The 16,714-nt window shown below is 43.1% G+C and overlaps 2 protein-coding genes across 6 annotated transcripts in view; one reads left to right on the forward strand and one right to left on the reverse strand.

The window, feature by feature from the left end:
- The first annotated feature begins 261 nt into the window (after positions 1 to 261).
- On the forward strand, positions 262 to 10,611 carry LOC102654965. Its single transcript, XM_016911769.2, has one exon. It carries the CDS (start codon positions 1,007 to 1,009, stop codon positions 6,404 to 6,406), a length of 5,400 nt encoding a protein of 1,799 aa, XP_016767258.1. The 5' UTR covers positions 262 to 1,006; the 3' UTR covers positions 6,407 to 10,611.
- A 1,032-nt stretch (positions 10,612 to 11,643) lies between these two features.
- LOC726671 overlaps positions 11,644 to 16,714 on the reverse strand; it is a 37,788-nt gene continuing 32,717 nt past the window's right edge. For 2 of the 5 annotated variants that reach the window (XM_016911763.2, XM_016911764.2), the window contains exon 10: positions 11,644 to 14,352. In XM_016911763.2, coding sequence (XP_016767252.1) covers positions 13,890 to 14,352 — 463 coding nt within the window. In that variant the 3' untranslated portion in view covers positions 11,644 to 13,889. The remainder of the gene's footprint in view (positions 14,353 to 16,714) is intronic. The other 3 variants (XM_016911765.2, XM_016911767.2, XR_001702751.2) reach the window with 2 other exon arrangements.

The raw sequence follows: 16,714 nt of genomic DNA on the forward strand, positions 1-16,714 counted from the left end.
TACTTTGCAATTGTTACTTTTTTGCATTTTTTTACTGTATCTAATTTTGATTGAAAATACATTTATCACGTGTTTTTTTTTTTTTAAATAAATAATTTTTCTTTGTGCGTATATAAATTAAAGGCATCGTTATATTTTATTACTTAGTAAAAAAAAAAAAAATTTTTTATTATGATCAGAATTATAACAGATTTATCTATTTTTTTCATTCTATTTATAAAGAAAATTTTATCTGACAAGTTGAATTATTTTCAATTTTCACAATAAATGGAAATATTTAATCTATATATTCATTTATTTATTTTTCTCCATCAAATTTAACACAATCCGTATATCTTAATTTCATAATTTTTCGTGATTTTGTTAATAATAATATCTTTATACATCAAACATATACTTATATACATGTTTATCAGGTATGTATATAATATGTTATATGCATAAATTTTATATTTACATAAATGACGTACAAATCATATTGTTGAAACTTACACCGAAAAGATATTCTTGAGATTGTCGAATAGCTAAAGAGGATATTACAATAAAAAAAAATAATAAATTATCCATTGATTTTTTATCTTTTAACCCCTATATACTTTGAAAATTCAATTTCACGTTATTGTATCGATATCGACTTTGATTTTCGTCCCATTTCATCATTGACGATCTTCGTGATAGTAATCTGCGATATTTTTCAGACATGTATAAGGAAAATTTGCAAGTAAAAGTTTACAAAAAACTTTCCAACGTTCGTTGATTCACCTTGATTAAATTAAAGATGAGTATTCTTCGAAATTCATATTGAAATCGATTTTATTTAAATTATGGTATAGGCAAAGTACCATTCTTTTTCGATTTTTAATCATGAATTGGTTAACTTAAAAAACGTAGACAGCTTATCACAGAGAAATACTATATATATGTGTATATATATATATATAGTAAATATCTTTTACGAAAATAAGATAAAAATTGTTTTTCCAAGTAATAAGGTAAATCCAAAAACATGACGGATACAGAGAAGAAAGTGGGCATCGCAGTTCCAGGTACATCTGGCGAGGGTGATGCCCAACCGAGGAAGAAGAAACGATTGGGATACGAATTGGGGAAACGATGGCATCGATTCCGCGTTTTAACACCGAATTCGGCCATTCTTCGGGGCTCGTACGCGATGACCGACAAACACTTCAAGTACAGAAGTCGTGGCCGGCAAGCGGCCCCTGCATCGATCGTGGCCATCGTCTATGGCCGTCTCTTTGAGCCGAAGGAATGGGTGAAGGAATACGTGGATCAGATATTGGAATACGGGGACAAAGTGTTCCGCACAAGCGTGACGAGGAATCAAGTGAAAGAGAACGAGTACATGAAGAGCAGCCTGGTCCATCCGGAATTCTACATCGCCAATTACAAAATTTTAGTCTGCGTCGAGGAAACGGGTATCTACGGGAATCTGTTCAGCGAGACGATCGGTTGCCCCGATTTCGCGGACGGGTTGCAAAAATTCTTCAAGAACAACGATGCCGGGGTGATCACAGCCCAAGGGACTTCGATGGCTATGTGGCGACACCCTGAAATCGGTTTCCTCTTCTTCGATCCTGCGCCCTGCGACGAGGAGGGTATCCACCATCCGGATGGCGTTGCCTGCGTGATGAGGTTCAAATGTTTGAACGACGTCCGGGACCATTTTCTCAAGAACATGGACCCCAAATACGATTCCAGATATTGCATCGACAAGGTGACGGTGTTGAGGGTGAACGAGGTGGGTCGCGGATACTTCGATCGTCTGCCGAGTCCAACCCGGTTGCACGTGGACAGAACCGTGCTCAGATCCATCAACCCCGTCGACATCGATGAGAACAAGATGGATTGTACGAAACCGGTGCCGAAGGGGGACAAGATAAAAACGATCACGCAGGCGAAGATCCACAAGGAACCGTTGGCGATCACAATCTCGAATTTCAGCATCGACAAACGTTTCGCGACCGATCCTCTCGTCGATCAGAACAAATTCGACACTGGTTACACGTACGAGGATATGCACGTGAACGTGCCGTCCACGTTCAGGGAGCTTCCCGGCAACATGGCGATCCTTCACGGTTTGACCCACGAGCACAGCGAGATGTACAAGGGGAAGGGGGCGCAAAATGTCGCTAATTGCGTGATGGCAATCGTGATGAAGAAGGTCCACCCGGTGAAAACTTGGCTGAGGCCGAAATTGGACGAGATATTGGCGTTGGGGGATGCCGTGTACGCCGAGGTGAAGTCGGCCAAGCCGATGATGAAGAACATGACCGCCCCCGATTTGAACGACACGAAAATCGACGTGGAGGGAAGGAAGATAGTTATCGACGTGGATCTGATCACGGTAACCGGCACCCTCACCTCCAAAATTCCAACGGTATTGAATCTGAAACAAGCGTTGGAAGAATTCTTTCTGGTCAACACCGAGGGAGTGATCGAGTCCTCCTCCATGTCCGTCGCTATATGGAGCCAGGACGATTATTTCTACATGTTCGATCCACGCCAGTGCGATTCCATAGGTACCAGGATACGTGAGGAGAAGGCGGCAAGAGGCGCAAAGGCGGAAGATTCTGAGAGGAAGAAGGGGAATTGTTGCGTGATAAGATTCCCGACCACTGACGCGTTGGCTGCCTTATTCGTGAAAAACGTGGAACAGCAAAAGAAGAACGATCGTTTCACCATCAGGCACATCACGATCCCGGACGATATCCCCGGGACAAGGGCGTGGTACGATTTTCAGCCTGGAACCGCGGGTGAAACGTGGGTTCTTCAAGGGACCATATCGAACGAGGACGAGGAATTCGAGGACGAGAGCAGGGGTATTCAGGGATTGGCCATGCCGGTGATAGCGCTCATCAGTGCGAAAGAAACGCCCCCTCAAAAATGGATCAACGACACCGTCGACACGATAGTTCGAGAAGGGGACGTCTACTACAATTGGTGCAATCCGATCGTAGAGGTGGGCGAGGACGTGGAGAGATATTTCTTCGTATCGAACTTGAAGAAGAACCTGTACTTTAAACACAGGAAGGTGAAGATCGACGTGGAGGAGGGGACCATCACCGGGGATTTGACTTCGCCCCCTAACAGCGACGTCCCAAACTTGAATGATGGTTTGAAACGTTTCTTCGAGGAGCACGTTTACGGTATCGTGGATGTGAAGAACCTTGCGGTGGCTGTGTGGAAAGTCGACGAGGAGGTGAAACAGAAGGACGAAATTGTAATTCAAACGGTGTATTATTGCTTCGATCCTAATCCCCGGAACAGGCAGGGGCTTTGGTCGGTGGAAGAGGAAGAAGAGGTGGAAAACGCGGCCTGTGTCATCAGGACATTCGATCTGTCCGTTCTTGCGAAGATAATCGAGACGAATGCCGGCCAGGATCCGGAGACGAGCAACGAGTTCTCGATCCATAACATGAAAGTGGTCTCGATCGGTTCCGAGATGACCGAAGAGGAGATCGAGGCGGACAAGCAAATCCCCGTGAAGCCGGACTTGAACAATTACCTCAACATGGGCGACACCGGTGCCATATTATTGGGAAGCTTCAACCAGGCCAACGAGGTGATATTCAAGAGGCACAGCAGGGACAAGCAGCAATCCGGAAGCGCTTTGGCGACATTGGGCATGACCAAACTCTACAACCCCCACTTGTGGTACAGGGAGGTGGTCGACGATATACTTAAGATAGGCGACAAAATAACCATGGACAATTTGGAGAATCTTCCCGAGGAGGAGGAGGAATCCCCTAGGACGTATCTTCTTCCAAGCGAAATCAGCGAGGATTTCGCGGTCGGGGTGAATCGAATGTACGTAACCCTCGAGGAGGAGGCGACGTCCGGGAAGACGGTCGATTTGCCAACGGCGTTGGAAACGTTTTTCGAGACCAATTCCATGGGTATATTCAGACAGAATCACGTGATAATGCCTTTCTGGAGAGAGGGCGAGGCGTTCTTCACGATGGATCCGAAGGGTAGGGATACGAGGGGAGAGCCGAGGGAGAAAGACGGCGCGGCCGCCGTGATGTGGTTCACCGACATTCCGTCATTGGCCTCCGCTATTCAAGCAGCTGCCACGGGCGAGGATTACGTGATCGACGTTGTCACCATGGACAACGCGTACGAGACGAGGGTGGCCGAGGAGGAACGGCCGGCGAAGCCCAGTTCCGGGGACAGCCTCTGGTATCACTTCCCCAAGATGACCGAAGGGGTGTGGAGCATCGACGGGACGATCGCCATGGACGACGTGAAATTCGAGAAAGCGAATCGTAACAATCAAACTGCCGCCATTGCCGTGATGGCAATAGTGTTCGCTAAGGTGTACGAGCCGAGGTATTGGACCCAGGCTGTGCTCGACGAGGTGATAGTGACCGGTGACAAACTGCACTCGAAGTGCGTGGAGAGGCTCGGTCAAGGTGCCGTGCTCAGGATAAACGACATCATGACGGAATTCTTTCTCTCGAGTCGTCGGATCAACTTGAGCATCAAGGACTGCGTGGAGGCAGGAAGCCTGACAGCCAAACCGCCCAAGGTTCAGGATCTGAGGACGGGTATAATCAACTTCTTCTCGAGGTACAATTCGGGTGCGTTGACCGTCGCCAAGAACAGGAACATAGCTATCTGGAAGTCGTTTAACGATTACTACGCTTTGATCCCCGATTGGGTAACCACGTCCGACGACGTGAAGGTAGTGAAGCCGAAGGTGTTGCGTTTCATCAACATCGCGACCTTCATCGATTACCTTAAAAATTTCCTCGGCACCGAAGGGGATTACGAGATGATCGCTATCGACGTGGTCAACTGGAACAAGCTACCCCCGTGGAAGTTCGACCCGAGTTCGGCCGTCCGCCCCTCCAACTTGCCTCCCTTGAACGCGTACAGGAGGGTGCGGGGCGAGGCGAGGGCGATTTTAAGGGGCAGCTACCACCAGGGTGACGAGATATTCCCGGAACAGTTACGAAACAAGCAAGGCGCGGCGAATTGCGTGGTAGCCCTGGGCATGTCCGTGGTGAAGAACCCGGTCACCTGGACGAAGAAGACCATGGACGAGATTCTCGCGATAGGCATCAACGTCCACAGGGAGACGCAAAAGGCGAAGCCGACTCTGGTTCATGTCAAGCCGAAAGACATCATCAGGGTGTTCTACGTGGGTGTCAATATCCTGACGGCCGATATAGAGACGGCCACGGTGGCCGGCATAGTGGCGATGCCGCCCCCGGATCCCGAGGACAAGAAGAAGGTGAGGAAGCCGACGAAGCGGACGGTGGACAGGGCGAGGAGGGCCAGGACGAGGAGGGTTCTCAGGGTTCGCGCCCCGCCGCCGCCGCCCATCCTCCTCGAGCAGGGCGTTCCGCAGTTCTTCGAGAAGAATCGGGCCGGGATCTTGGTCACCGATCGGGGAGCAGTCGCCATCTGGAAGGACATGGGCGTCTACTTCATGTACGATCCCCGCGCGCGAAGCGACCAAGGCTTGCCCGACTTCTACGGCACGTCTTGCGTCATGTGGTTCGCCTGCCTCGAACCCCTGTACGAGGTTATGTACGCGAACATAGACGAGCAGGACAGGTACGGCCGCTACGAGATCTGCAGAGTCATCATCAAGACCGCCATGATCGAGCCCCTGCCCTGTCCAGCCGGTTTCAGATCCTACTTCGATTGCACGACCCCCCTGATCCCGGTAATGTCCATGAAGAGGAACACCACGTTGGACGTGGAGACGGTCACCGATTACAATATCGTGGACGAGGAGCTTAGCATACTTCGTGGGACCCTGCACATGCATCATCGTATCTGGCGCGCGGAAACCAGAGGTTTCCAGAGCACGGCGATCGCGGCTGTTGGCATAGTGGTCGGCCTTCTCCACGTGCCTTCCACCTGGACACCCGAATTGATCGACGCCATCCTCAGATACGGGGATTTCTTGCACTCGGACAGCGTACGAGCGACCCGCCCCGGGAACAGGAATTTGTCGCCCAGCGAGTTGTTAACCGTTTTCATCGTTGGCGATTTCAGGGCCACTATACACGTTCACAATCACACGACGGCCGGTCTGCTTCACGCGTTCGATTTGTCGGAATCGTTGACCATGTTCTTCCGCTCGAACTGCGCCGGGATTCTTCACACAACGAACATGGCGGTCGCCGTGATGCAGCATTACGGGAAATTTTATCTGTTCGATCCCTGCGCGAGGGACGATCAAGGAAGGCCCAGCTTCGACGGCGCGGCCTGTGTCATGAAGTGCGAGAACATCATGAAAATGGCCAAGATGTTCGTTACTAATTGCAACCTAAAGACGCCGAACGTGTACACGTTGAACGCCGTGAACGTGTTGAGCTTGTACTTTTTCTCGGACGCGAAGACCGGTTGTCCGCCGAAATGCATACAATAAAGATTATCTATTCTTTTTTTTTGTTTTTTTTTTTCTTCTTAGATTTGATAGAAAAGAAGAAAAAAAAAATTTCACGTTATATATTATAAAGTTTTTCAACGTTACTTCGAATTACGTACACGAAACGAAAATACGTTTGAGATATACATGTATATGTATATTTCGTTGTATATATGTATAGATTAAATTTATATTGTGTTCGATTGATTTTGAGTTGACAACAATAGTGATGATGAGTTGGGTCGGTTGAGTATATTAAAGAAAAGACAAACATTCTCACAAGACTAGTATTTTTTATTTTTTAAATTTTCATTTCTCTCAGTTTCTTACTCTCTCTCTCTCTCTCTCTCTCTCTCTCCTGAATTTCCCACCAATCGTTTCTGTTATAATGTATAATCAGAGAAAAAAGTATGTACTCTGATCGCAGCATGGAAACTGTCGACTTACGCGATTTCCAAGAGATGGGGGATCGATCTCCCTACGATCGTAGCGAAAAATTTAAACCGTTCAAAGATTAACGAATGAAAACGAGTCTGTTAGTTAAAACGTTAGAAAGAAACGTTTGTTCCGTGTAATAATCGATCATTTCTATTACGAACGGCCGTATTGATTTCAAAGAAGAACGGGCAAGCAGAGGTGTGAAACAAGTCAATGAATCGACGCGGTCGACAACATTCTCAAATTGCTAATTTTATTTATAGGTTTCTTTATGACACAAATCACTTTTAGCATCTACAATGAGTAGGAGTACAGGCTATACGAGAATGAATTTGATACAGATCACTTATTTAAGTGTAAATACAATGTATCCTCTTCAATTACACGCTATATAAACTAGATACTTAGAAAACACTGTACAACGCAGCTTGAGAAACTGTCGGTGATACTTTACAATATGTTACAAGCACTCCTTGAAGCGAGACGAGCCTAACCGCGGCGGGATCTCTCCTCTCACCTTTCTCTTCTCTTCTCTCGTTGAAAGCTCGAAGAAAAAGCACGGTTCGTGATCGGCCACGGCCAGGGCGTTCCTCTACGTACTGACGTCTCACGCGGTCTGTAGGCCGTGTTTACAAGCGGATCCCGGAAGCTATTCCCCGCGATTGTTCTTTCAAAAGAAGTTTGCTCTCGTTCCAATCGTAAGAACAAAGGCGTATCCTATCCCTTTTCCTTCCCTTACTTTTTCTTATTAAAAAGTATCGAGAATAGGGAATAGCTTCCTCGTCCTCCTTGACCACTCGTGGGGGGAGGGCCACGACGGACCCTCGTGACGTCGTCTCGTTCCTCGCAAAGTGAATTAACTTTGCCGAGTGTCGCGGGCAGAACGAACGAACGAACGAACGAACGAGCTGACTCGGTGAAAAAGGAAAAGAAAGAATCGTCGTCCCGACTCCCGAAAAGTCGAAGAATCCGTTTTCGCATATCAAGAATAAAACTTGAATCTTGGAATCGTATACAGTGTATCGTATATGTACAGTGATCCTTTTCGAAGATTTAAGATATATATCACCAGGGAAGAATCACGTTACACGGGAGAACGAATCGAACGAATTCTCGAGCGATTGGAACGGTAGTCGGGACGACTATGCTTGCTCGTGGGATAATTTTTTCTCTCTCTCTCTCTCTAACAAACCACGCGCGGAGGAAATGCGTTTAAATGCTCGTTCGTATGTCTATTCTCGTATCAGAGTCGAGCATCGCCCGTCTCGTCGTACGTATTCTCTGCCCCCGCAACTCGGCCATACACAAGTCATCGTATCGCATGCACACGCGCACGCACTCACGCACGCGATACACACACACATGCATACACACATACGTACACATACACTCACGGAATAATACATCGCACGGCTTAACGAGTCTTTGTGGCTAACGTCTGTCAGTACAATCGGTGGTAGTGTCCTCCTTCTCTCTCGCTCGCTCGCTCATTATCTTTCTCTCTTTTTCTCGCGCTCGTTCCGTGAACCGCTGGTCGTCCTTGCCCGCTCGTTTGACGCCTCGATCGGCTCTCGATCCGATACGATTCTCATTGTTGTTCTTTAACTTTCGCTTTTCACATTCTCTCTCTCGCACGTGTGTGATTTCTGTTTTTTTATTATTGAAGATCTTCGAGATGAAAATCGAGATTTTTGGAAATATTAGAAATCTTTTTAGAAATTTTTAGTGAAATTTTTGGAGAGGAATTATTGAAATTCTGGATAAAAAAAAAAGGAATATCGAAAGTGGTAAAAATTTTTGAAAATTAGGATAGATTAAGTACTGGTTGATTCATTTGGTAATGAGAGTTTTAAATCCTTTGCGATCGAGATATGTGGCAAAGTACATACGCTGTTGACAATAGAATATAATACAATCGTGCTTTATCTGAACTCCATTTATTTGAACGAAATTTCAGTTAGTCCACGATTGATTGAACTTTTGCCAATTGAATCCATTATTTGTATGAATGTGAATTTCTATTATTTGAACGAGAAATCGCATTTATTTTATTTAAATAAAATAAATTCAAATAAAATAATACGATTTAATTCGACCAAATTTTCATGCAATAATTGATCCAATTTTACGTGAAATTATTTGACTCGAAAAATAAAAAATTATAAAGAAATTATAATAAAGATATTTCGAAAAAATTAAAAATTGATTTCATCGCTATGCAATTTTGCAACCAATCATCCATGCCACAAGTCGTTACGACCGCAAAAGGGTTAAATAACAAGCATAGTCGAAGATATAAAAAGATTCCTCGTCCAAGTGCAATTCTTGGCAAAAAGTATTCCACCATCCTTTAAAACATAATAACTATTTTTAAAATCGAACCGAACCACTTGAATCGTCTCGACAAGTTTATTATTACAGATAACGCGTAAAAACAAAATTCAACTTGAAAAAAATGAGAACTTTGTTATTTCATTCAAAAAATTTATATCGCTTATATACTGAAATCGAAATCGAAATCGTAATGTAAACTTATCTATAAACTCTGTAAAGGATGCTCGAACACTTTCTGTCAGCATGTTGAACCTGGACTCGGCCCCTACTTAGACCAAGACGTTTATTGGTTTATCGAGGATAAACCGTTCGTTGGATCTCGAAGAACCTTTGGGATTCGTGACGTTAGAATGCGAGGATCGCGTGCAATCGCGATCGAGAGGGAACGAGGCAATGAAGGGAGAGAAGAAAACCGGTGGCCGAGGTAAAAACGCGGCAAAAGAAGCGGAGAGGCGTGCCGGGCCCGTGGTGGGTACGCACAAATAATCGTTCGTTACACTGACTGACAGAGGCTTTTCTTCTTCTGTTCGAAACGGATCGATAATTGTAAAAAAGTATCGTATTATCGTTAATATTGGCATGATGTCGTTATGGCACGTTTATCGGTCGACGCGTGTTACAAGCTTTTTAAATCTTACGCTGTACAGGCGGTCATTGTGGTCGCTTCAGTCAGGGTTATCGAGAAGAAATAATAAAACGTGGAAATGGAGACTCGGAAGAAAATAATGGAAAAATAATGGAAAAGGAAGAAAGAGAGAGAAAGAGAGAGAGAGAGAGAGAGAGAGAGAAAATACATGTAAATTGGCGAAAAGAAAAGAAAGAAAGAAAAATATTTCTTTTAGTTTTGCGCACATGTACACACACATACATACACAGTTTCATTCCCTCTCCTTTTTCTTATTTTTTTTTTCCTCATACAGATTCGCGTGACTTCGACACGACTTCGCATCTCTTTTGCTATTTTTTTCTTTTTTCGTTTCTTTTTCCTCGTCCACGTCTTCTTCCTGTTTTTCTTCTTCCTTTTCCTTTTTTTTTCTCTCTTTTCTTCTTTTTCTTCTTCGTCACAGTTCCTCCATTGCACTTTCCCATTCGACGCAACAAATGCAACTTTTTTTAAAAAAAAAAAAAAAACGTATCTCTATCTTATGTACATAAAAGGTGATTCGCTAATGAAAACGCGGGGGGAGAAAGAAAAAAAAAAAAAAAAGGAAAAAAAGAAAACGCAAAACGTTCGATAATGAAAAATTTTTCTCGCAAAATCGTTTTCGTTTCTTTCTTCGTTTCCTTTTTTTCGCTCTCGCGTTCCTTCGCTTCCGATTTCTTCTACCTAAATTCTTTCTTCGACGGGAAGCTTTCTAGGGAAAGAGAGAGATTGCACCGAGGATTCACGCTACGAATATGCGTAGAAACGATACAATTGAAAAAAAAAAAAAGAGTAATGAAAACATTTTGAAAAGACTTCTCGCGATAATAATTTCGCGGAATTCGAATTAAAAATAAACGACTCGTCGATCGCTAAAATTGCGTAAACAGAAAAAAAAGAAAATATAAAATTCACGATTTCGTTGGAAATTATCGCAATCAACATATCGAAGGAAGAAGGAATAACGATAATAAAAGAAATCGTGTGATAGTTATAAAATGGAGATAGAGAGAGAAAAAAAAGAAACTCTAAATATAAAACTCTGCGCGAAATTATTCAACGATTAGCCTATTTTTTTTCCTTTCCTTCGTGCTTCGTGAATAATAATCGTCGGTGAATCTCTGATTACAATACAGAAAAATTAAAAACATAAAATGAACATAAAAACGTGAAATACAAACGTGTATCGCCGCGCGGTGTGCAGAGACGTATACGCAAAAAAGAAAAAAAAAAAATCCTCGATTCGCTTCGCGCGCTTATTCCGCGATAATAACAAGGATTCAAAACGCAAAAGCGCGATTAAAAAAAAAAAAAAGAAAGAAAACAGGGGGTAATAAGGGGGGAAAAAAAGAAAGAAACGTAAAAAAAAAAGAAAGAAAAGGTAAAATGGGCGCTCACGATCAACTAAAATATTCTTCTTTCTCTTTTAATTGTTTTTCCTATACAACAACAATGAATAGTGAGGTTTACCGAGGCTATTACACGTAAAACAACACGATAAATGTGACAAAAGAGGCATGGCGGAAACACTCGTTGCTTGCGACCATTGCGAGTGAACAAACATTTAATCACGCTATAATCATAATTAACGAAATAAAATATCGACGAATTTTTCAATTTTCCATTCTTGCACATTTCCACCCCTTTCTCCAAAGAAAATTTTACAAGAGGAAACATTAAAATCGGGATAGATGGATTTTTCATTAAAAAAAAAATTCCAAAATCTATCTATCTATCTATCTACCTTTCTTTCTCTTAAAATTTTCCGGAGAAAGGAAAATAAGGATAACAAAATGATAAAAAAAAAAAAAACAGAACGAAAAAAGATAAAAAGAAAATATATTTTCTTCGAAAAAAAGAAGAATTTTCTCGATTCTAACTAATCAACTAATAACGAATTAAGTCTGATTAAGATCTTTTCCCGTTTCATCAGGGAAGATATTGTGGCGTGAAAAAAATAAAAAAAGAAGAAAATAAACGAATTGAGGAAAGGAGGGATGGGGGGAGAAAGAGAGAGAGAGAGAGAAGCGAACACTCGAAAAAACGATCTCTTTGCTCGATCGGTAACGACACTCGTTAAATAATAAAACTTACATCGTGTCTCCTTCCTCGATCATGAACGATCATTGAGAAACGAAGCCGAGTATACGTAGCCACTCTTGGACATGGTTTCTAATGGAAGCTCTGGGACGCGCATTCGACGACAGAACAGTCTCTTGGTTATTGTCTCGATCGATTTTTAACTCGAAAGCGCGGGGGGGCGGTGGCTTATACTCGTCCTTCTATATCGCATTTCATATTTTCGTATACTTTTGTCCCTCAAATTTGTGAAAAAAATTATTACGAGAAGATCGTTCGGGGGAAGAGAGAGAGAATCATCGTCGTGCTCGATAAAGATTCCTGAGATTTTTGTCTAAATAGTTTATTATTATGCAACGGAGATCGATTCGGGATGGTCCCGATTAATAAGACTTGAAAGAGGCGAATTGAATCTCTTCTTCGCCTATGGATCGCGTTACGCGAATTGAAAATTGTGAAAAGGTCAGACGAGGAGTGAAATGAAAGATCGTGGGGTGAAAGATTTATAAAAAGATCTCAAAAAAAAAAGAAAAAAGAAAAATAAAGAAAAGAAAAGAAAATCTTACACGCTAATCAATCGCACGGTATGTGTGTGTGTATATAGACTTTTAAAAAAATAACAAATTACGTACACAGAAGAATAGGTATTTTGACACAATGAGGTCGAATAAAAAAGAAAATGAATCACGAGAAAATCGTCTTGCTCTCTCGTTTCGTTCAAACTCATCATTATCTGAATCTTGCTCTCCTCTTCTTCTTCTTCTTCTTCTTCTTCTTCTCCTCTTCCTTCTGTTCTTCGTTCGTCATACAATCCTCTCATTCTTTCTTTCTCTCTCTCTCTCTCTCTTGCACACGTAACACATACATATATTTCTCAATTTTCCCGATTCGTTCTTCCTTGCTTCCTCGTTTTTAACCTTTAGTTATTACGTCTGCGGTATAATTACTTTATAGAATATAGTACCTGGCACAGGAACATGACCTCTCAGTCATTGGCATCACAACGTAACAAGGACTACAAGCTGTGTCACGCGCACTTTTTTATCGCCACCCTTTAATCACGCCTTTCGCCCATATACACATCGCACGCAATAACCGCACACACAATCGTCGTACAATCGTATCATATCTCTCTTTCTCCCTCTCACTCCATCACATTCTCCACCACGCATCTAAAATCACCTAACAATCTTTCTCTCTCTCGAGTGGGTGACTACAGCCAGACACTTGGTCCTGAGTATTTCTGCATCGTATTTTTCATCCGCTTTCCTCGCTTACCTATATCCCCTCCCTCCCCTCCCCTACCCATACATCTCTCGCTCGCTCACGTCCATTGTTCGTCCTTCTCGCACCAAGCGTAATAAACTGTTTTCCTTCTCCCTCTCCCCCTCCCCCATTTCGTACAATCAATTGTGAGTGCAATATTCGTTCGAGGAGGGGCTAGAGGGAGGGAGGAGAGGCCGGGAGAGAGAGAGAGAGGAGGGAGAGTCGGATTATCTACCCGGGTGACAACAACGACAACCCAGGCTCACTTTCCTTCTCCACCTCCATCCTCCCCTCCGCGTCTCGCCTCCACATCGAACCATCCCCTAATCACGATCGAGGACGATCCTCCGTATCCTCCTTAACCTTGCCTTCGATCCTTGATTTCGTCGAACTTTCTATCCAATCGGTCCAAACCGTCTCCTCTTCGTCCACCTCTGCTATTATCCTCCACCACCACCACCATCTCCTGGGGGACACTACCCCCATCCTCCTCCCGAAGGGCAACCGAACGTGGATGGAAACCGGGAGAGACTGCCACCGGTTGCCCCCCTCCTTCTCCTCCTCCTTCTCCTTCACGCTTTCAACGGCCGGCCGGATAATCGCGACACAGATGATCGTCCAAACGATCCAGCACCTCGTCGTCTGTTCAACACGTGCACGGACCCTGTTGTCGGCTACACGCAAGGTGGCAGCAACAGTCTTGTCACGTGGTTCCGGCCGGGGCTACGTAACACTGATCGCCGGGTTGGACGTGCCCGATGGGGCCGACACCACTTCACTCTTTATACACTGGCCGGTCAGTTGGTTCACGCTGAGGGGGTTGTTGATGTCGTGGGGATTGGTGCCGACCGGGTTACGATGCGGGGGCGGCGGTTGCACAGGCTGATTGTTGTGCGGTTGTTGGCTCGCGGGGTTGGGCAGGGGCGGGGGCGGCACCGGCGGCGTCAGGGGGCAGGGGCACGGACTGGCCAGGCTCGAGGGCGACTGTAACACGAGCGAGGGGCTGGCCAGACTAGACAACGCGGACAGGCCCCCGGGGCTGCTCAGAGACTCGTCCTCCTCAGGAGTTCCCGCCTCCCCCACGCTGCCGAGGTTGTCCTCCGAGTGATCGTCGTCGCCTTCGCCGTCCGCTTCGCCGTCGCCCTCTCCTCCCTCCCCCATGTATCTGATACATTTCTTCTTACGTCTGCGAACAAGCAACTCGAGATTAGTATTTTTTTAGCGGCCTTTGGCTCACGTCAGGGTTGTGTACGATTCGTGTGGTTACGTAAAATTAATTTTTGGAGGGCTTTAAATGTTGTTCTTCTTTCTTTCTTTCTTTCTTTTTTGAAGTTGCGACGAGATGAAATTTTTAATCGAAAGTGTGTTAGTTTGGTTAGAACAACGTTCGAAGCCTCCCAGTGGAAGGTTACATCCAGAATTATTATACCAACTAAAAGAGCATGCGGTCACTCGTGGTCGTAGCAGGACTGACCGCGCAGACATCTCGAGAATTCGCGTGTTTCGAGAGAGAGTTTTAACAATCAATTTCGATTCGAAAACTCGTAAGTGTTTATAGATTAAGTATTTGAGTATCGATTCAATAATTTCAACGTTCGAAAATTATTTTTTTTTATTTTTGCACATCCGTATTCCCATTTCAAAGATTCTTTCTCCTACATAATTATGTATAATTACTTCGCATAATAATATCGTTTTTTAATAACAGTTTGAACGAGATATCTGCGCAGCCGGCTTTGGTATTTTATCGTTCGACACGGAATCACTCGCTGCAAATGCCATGCTCAAAAACTTCAGATGTAACAAGCAAATAACTGTGGTGTAATAAATGTATACGTGAAAAACGAAAGTCTCAACAAAAAGAATTCAAATGCCAAATGGGCACAAGGGTGGGCACAGGGGGTGGAGTTGTTGGAAAGGATGGGGGTGGCGCAGTTTTAATCCGTAGGCGAGAACTACGTGTCCCGAGCAGCGTGAAACGCTGTTTTGTCCAAAAATCGATCACGGAATCACGCTGCAAAAAAAAAAAAAAAAAAAAAGCTCGACTAAAAATCTATCTTTCTTTTTCTTTTCTTTCTTTTCTTTCTTATTTTTTTTTCCTTTTCTTTTTTCTAGAAGAAAAAAACTCTCGCGAAAAAGTGCCCGCGCGAATCAATGTGATCAAATGTTACGTGGAACTTGGAACTTTCATCACGCTCTCTTTCTCTCTTTCTCGATCGAAAAATATATCATATATATATATATATATTTTTTATTACTATTAATTTTCTTTTTTTAGATATTCTTTCATCGAGGAAAATGAAACGGAAATGAAAATTGAAACGAACAGAAAGAAAAAAGAGAGACGGTAACCGATTTTTTTATTAATTTCGACCGCGTGACAAATTTTTCGTTTCTTCTCTTTATTACGCGATAAAAACGACGGAACGAAAAGGACATATTTTCTTTTTTTTTTTTTTTTATTATTATCATTTTACTACTGCAAAGTTCCCGAAAAGTGAGCCCGACCGACCTCGTTTGCTAACTGCATCGCAGTCGAGACATTTATCGCTCTGCCATTGGCTCTCATTATTCATCTCTTAGCCAGTTAATCTCTTTTTCTTTTTCCTTTTCTTTTTCTTTCTTCTCTTTCTTTTTCTCTCTCGTATATATATATGAATTATATATCATCACGATTGTTGGAGCAGGACGTCAATTGTTCGCAGGCACGTCTGAATTTAAAAAGCGTTTAAAAGATCGAAATATATCATCACATACTTTTGATCGTTATTGATTTATATCGTTGTCCAGCTGCTTGAATTAAACTAAAAAAAAAAAAAAAAAAAAAAGAGAAATAAATCGATTCGACTCGATCTTTTATGAATTTTTTCACGAATCGAAAGAGCAAAATTTTTTATTATTACTTCGTTTAAAATTAATCGACGAATTGCTTGAAAGAATAACCCTTTCATTTATGCGACTTTAGCTATTCTTTTCTCTACATTTCTCTCGCATCTTCGCTCTGTGCTTGTTTCAGCCTATTGTTACAAAGGCCATCTAAAAGAAAGCTGAAGCATGTAGCGAGCCGACGAGAAGAGGTGGTCACTCGTGACGTTGTTCACGGTTTGGCTAAGTGGTCTTGAGCGGCCAATTAATATCGAACAAACAATAGGAAGAATGCAGGCTGTTCTATAAAAAAAAAAAAAAGAAAAAAAAAAGAAAGAGTCGAAGACTTTTCACGTATGCATGAAAGTATTCACATGTGTGCAAAAGAACTTTTCTATTACGTATCAATCCTCCTCCTTTTATCGTAATCATTTTTTGCATCGTTTAGATAAATTTAACGAAAGAAATTGAGGAAACTGAAATGGAAAAGATATAATTGTAGATTTATAGATAAATCTATAAACTATAATTCCGCTGAATTGAATTCTTAATCGATTCCAAAGGGTTATTCTTTTATTCCAAAGAGAATGATTTGATAAAAGATCGTTTTCTATTTTATAAATATAATCAGCAGCTGGACGCGAAAAAGCGAATGAATCAAGGATGAAACGCGTCCAAGCGTT

This window comes from Apis mellifera, linkage group LG4, assembly GCF_003254395.2.
Source record: "Apis mellifera strain DH4 linkage group LG4, Amel_HAv3.1, whole genome shotgun sequence".
In the NCBI taxonomy this organism is placed as follows: domain Eukaryota; kingdom Metazoa; phylum Arthropoda; class Insecta; order Hymenoptera; family Apidae; genus Apis; species Apis mellifera.